The following is a 3,885-nucleotide window of genomic DNA, read 5'->3' as shown; positions in this document are numbered from 1 at the left end:
CGTACGCACAACTTAAGAACAAATCTGTGCATACGAAAGGTTCTTGCATGAGGCCCATTGATTCTGCATGTGAGTGGTGACAAAAAGACCAGTTAGAACAGAGGGAGGAGGTCACTGACAGCACCTGGGCTAGGAGCTGATTACAGGTAAACAGGTGAGGAAAGAACTGGAAAAAAACGAGGAAAAGAGAAAAATGATCAGACACCATCAACAAAGACAGTGAATACACAGACCAGGAAACAAAAATCTTAAGTTGTAAATTTAATAAGACTTCATTGTTTTAATCTATTTAATGTGTTTGGAGGGGATTGTAGTTATATTATTAAACATGTCAAAATAAATTAAACTGTACTGTCCACATTTCTTCATCTCATCTTGATTACATTTACCATATTTATTCAAGTATAATACGTGAAATGAAATCCATAAAATCATCCATAAAGTTGGGGGGTAGTACTATACTCGGAAAAATATTTTTACTTATGTATTTTAACTGAAATATCGGCTTCATTCACAAAATGCCTGAGTCTGGAAATGAGACCGCGTCGTAAAAAGCAGCTGACGCTCCTCTGTGCTTCAGAGCGAGAAAATAACAGATCCAGGCAGGCGACATGGTGTGGAAAAAAAGGGGGAGAAGCCGTCCTGCAGCTTAGTAATGATAACGAACTAATGACATTAGCGTGTGACCGAGCCGCTCCTCGAACAACAACAAACACATTCGTCTGTAATGGCTGCCGTCTACCGGTGTTCTGAAAAAGTTTGTATCCCTGAAAAAAGTTTCTCTACCAGAGGGGGCGCTCGTGAGTAGGAAGTAATCTGCTTTTCCCCCAGAGGATGGCCCAAATCTCATGTGAAGTCTCTGACCTTTGTGTTGGAGCATCCTGGTGGACTATGTGTAAAATGCCAGAATTCATATGATGCTGCTACAGCTGATATACTGTATATTTGTTGTCAAAATACCTTTTAGTACATATGTTGTTAAAATAAAAGAACAGTCCAATGATCATTTTACTGATATGTATAAAGACTGCAAAGGCTGATAAATCTTGAAGTCTGTATGAAATGGAGGTAGTTTGAGGATTAAATTTTTTTATGCTTTTTAAGCCCAAAAAAGGGGGATCGCATTATACATGAGATCGTATTATACACGAATAAATACGGTAATTCTTTTTTGTCTGGAAATGTCCCCAGATTTAATGACAGAAATCAATTCACCTTAAGCAAAACACTACAAACCAGAAGTAGAAAAATGWCAGCGAAAAGCAGGAAATGCTAGCTAAAAAGCAAAAGTGAATAGTTTGTAAAATCCTAGAAAATGCCAAATAAATCCCAAACTTAGAGAAACATTAAAAATCAAAACACTGGGCAAAATTAGCACAAAACATTAGAATAAAAACAGGTTTTAAAAGAGTTGAAGAGAACTGCATTCATTTTTAATGAGACCCGAAATGATGATATGAATTGTTCAAGTAAAGCTAAATTTGTGGAATGGGTAACCTGAAATACAAAAATAAACAGGGAAAACAGAAGGTTAACAAGCATAACATGAACCACGTTGAAGAATTGTAGATTGAAGTTGTCGGCTGTTGTAAGTCCACTTTGGTCTGCTAGGATTAGCTGTTAGCTCGTCAGTCCCGTCAGAGCTAATCTGTTTATCCAAAGAGCTAAACTTTCGCTTTAATAGAAAGCCATTAAACCCAGCACTGAATGGGTTTTTGGTCTTGTTTATACATGTATTATTGTTTATAATAGTAATATTCTTTTCTCTAACAGGTGTACATGTGTGGAGCCCAAGAACCCGAGCAACGAGACTTTACACTTGTGGGAGGAGAGAAACATAACAGCCTCACAGGTTAACTGGACCATGTTGGAGGTCAAGGTAACAAAACCCAAAACTAAATAGTGAGCTTGTTAAAGAAACAAAACACACCAGAAATTTTTTTAGCTTGTTAAATAGCTAAAGGAAGACAGAAAGCACAAACTAAGTACACCAGCCCAACAACCAATGAAAATAATTTGAAAGTTTAGGGTCTCTGACAGGAGGTCGTCTCCAACTTCATCCACACTTTGATTTGTCAAGAAGCAWTTTTACAAGAAATTGTAAAGGTTTATGCTAAATTTCAGTTGTGGGCATGGTTTTGCTAATAAGCTAACAGCTAATAGCAGAACTAATATTTTGTTTAGCGACTGATTAGTTTCTGCTAAGTTATGATTTTTCTATCTTTAAGTCAGCTAACAGCTAACAAGCTAACATCAACAGGTTTGTGTCAGAGCCACCAGTCTGCAGCTGGAAGGAGACGAAGACCTGACACAGACTATGACAGTCGTTTTAGCGGTCAGCGATTAGCTGTTAGTGCTAGATAATTTTTAGCTGTTTAGCATTAGCATGTTGTTATTTTTTTCATGTTTAGTAGTTTAATTGTTAAAGGGATCCGCGATTAGTTGTAACANGGGTGGATATAGCTCGCTAGCAGCCTCGCACCGATGACCTTTCCACGTCATCATTTACCCAGAATGGTGCGTGTAAGTAAAATGGCCCCGTCCACGTATTTTAACTTTTAGTTTAAAAATTATAAAAACTGAATATCCTACAGTATTTTTACAGTCTTTATTTTACAGTTAAAATATATATTTATCATATAAAGTCTAAGGTTACAACTAATCGGGGATCCCTTTAATAAAAAGCTATATTTTTAGTTAGCTGATTATGGTTTGCAGTGCACACCTCTGCTAAATTCATTCAGTAATSAAGGGTTCACTAATTCAGAAATGATGTGTTCATCACCATTTTGTCTCCCATCATCCTCATCGTCACCATGTGCTCTGGGGCCAGTAGGAGTGCGAGCTGTTGCACGGGGAGTTTGAGGGAAGGGCTTGTGGTCCTCATGGACCCTTCATCCCAGACGTCCTCTTCTGGTGRGTGGTGCTCTTCTTCACCACCGTCTTCATGTCTGCATTCCTCAAGGAGTTCAAGACCAGCCGCTACTTCCCCACCAAGGTAGGGTAAAACAAACCGAAGCAGACAGTTAAAACAAAGACACTCCAGCTGCTTGAACACACAGTTAACCTTCGCCCACATTGTGTGTGAAAAGGTTTTATAAATATTTACATTTCCTTCTCTTTTTGGATCCATGTTCTCTACAGCGTCCATTAAAACCACAGGACAGCTCTGTCCTCGGTCCATTTTAGATGAGCTGCAGCTAAAGGACGTGTAGCTGCAGGAACAGTCTGAGCTCATGACTCTCATTTTCATCACACTTTTAATATAGAGAACCACAGAAACACACAAACTCTGCTTTTTTACCAAGATGGATGGATGGATGGATGGATGGATGGATGGATGGATGGATGGATGGATGGATGGATGGATGGATGGATGGATGGATGGATGGACGAACAGACAGATTTTTCCAGTCCTTCCTTTAGCTCTGCAGAGACTCTGGACCTGCTTTTCTCCAGGTTTTGCTGCCATCTAGTGTTTACTACAAAACTAACATCTGCAGTCTGTGTAGTGTGTCTACCTGAGCAGAGGACAACATGATGATGATGTGTTCATTTCATTTAAGTTTATTTGATAGGGACAGACACACATCGACATAGACAAACTGAATGAAACAGCAGTCCCATGCTTGCGCCATCGTGCAATAGTGGTAGCTAATTCACAGCACTTGTCCCTAGATGGGCTTTTTTTTAAAAAGCACATCTATAAAATTGAAATGATAATCATTAAAACATCCATCCATCCATCCATTCATCCATCCATCCGTCCGTCCGTCCATCTGTCCATCTGTTCGTCCGTCCATCCATCCATCCATCCATCCATCCATCCATCCATCCATCCATCCATCCATCCATCCATCCATCCATCCATCCATCCATCCATCC

The 3,885-nt window shown here is 39.3% G+C and overlaps 1 protein-coding gene across 3 annotated transcripts in view; it reads left to right on the top strand.

The window, feature by feature from the left end:
* LOC106527369 (sodium-driven chloride bicarbonate exchanger) overlaps positions 1-3,885 on the top strand; it is a 50,855-nt gene that overhangs the window by 41,799 nt on the left and 5,171 nt on the right. For all 3 annotated transcript variants that reach the window (XM_014022231.1, XM_014022229.1, XM_014022232.1), the window contains 2 exons: positions 1,774-1,879; positions 2,837-2,998. In XM_014022231.1, coding sequence (XP_013877685.1) covers positions 1,774-1,879; positions 2,837-2,998 — 268 coding nt within the window. The remainder of the gene's footprint in view (positions 1-1,773; positions 1,880-2,836; positions 2,999-3,885) is intronic.

Source organism: Austrofundulus limnaeus, unplaced genomic scaffold (assembly GCF_001266775.1).
Source record: "Austrofundulus limnaeus strain Quisiro unplaced genomic scaffold, Austrofundulus_limnaeus-1.0 Scaffold320, whole genome shotgun sequence".
Classification (NCBI taxonomy): Eukaryota; Metazoa; Chordata; class Actinopteri; order Cyprinodontiformes; family Rivulidae; genus Austrofundulus; species Austrofundulus limnaeus.
The sequence above is the reverse complement of the archived record's forward strand: the minus strand, read 5'-3'. Positions and strand labels throughout refer to the sequence as shown.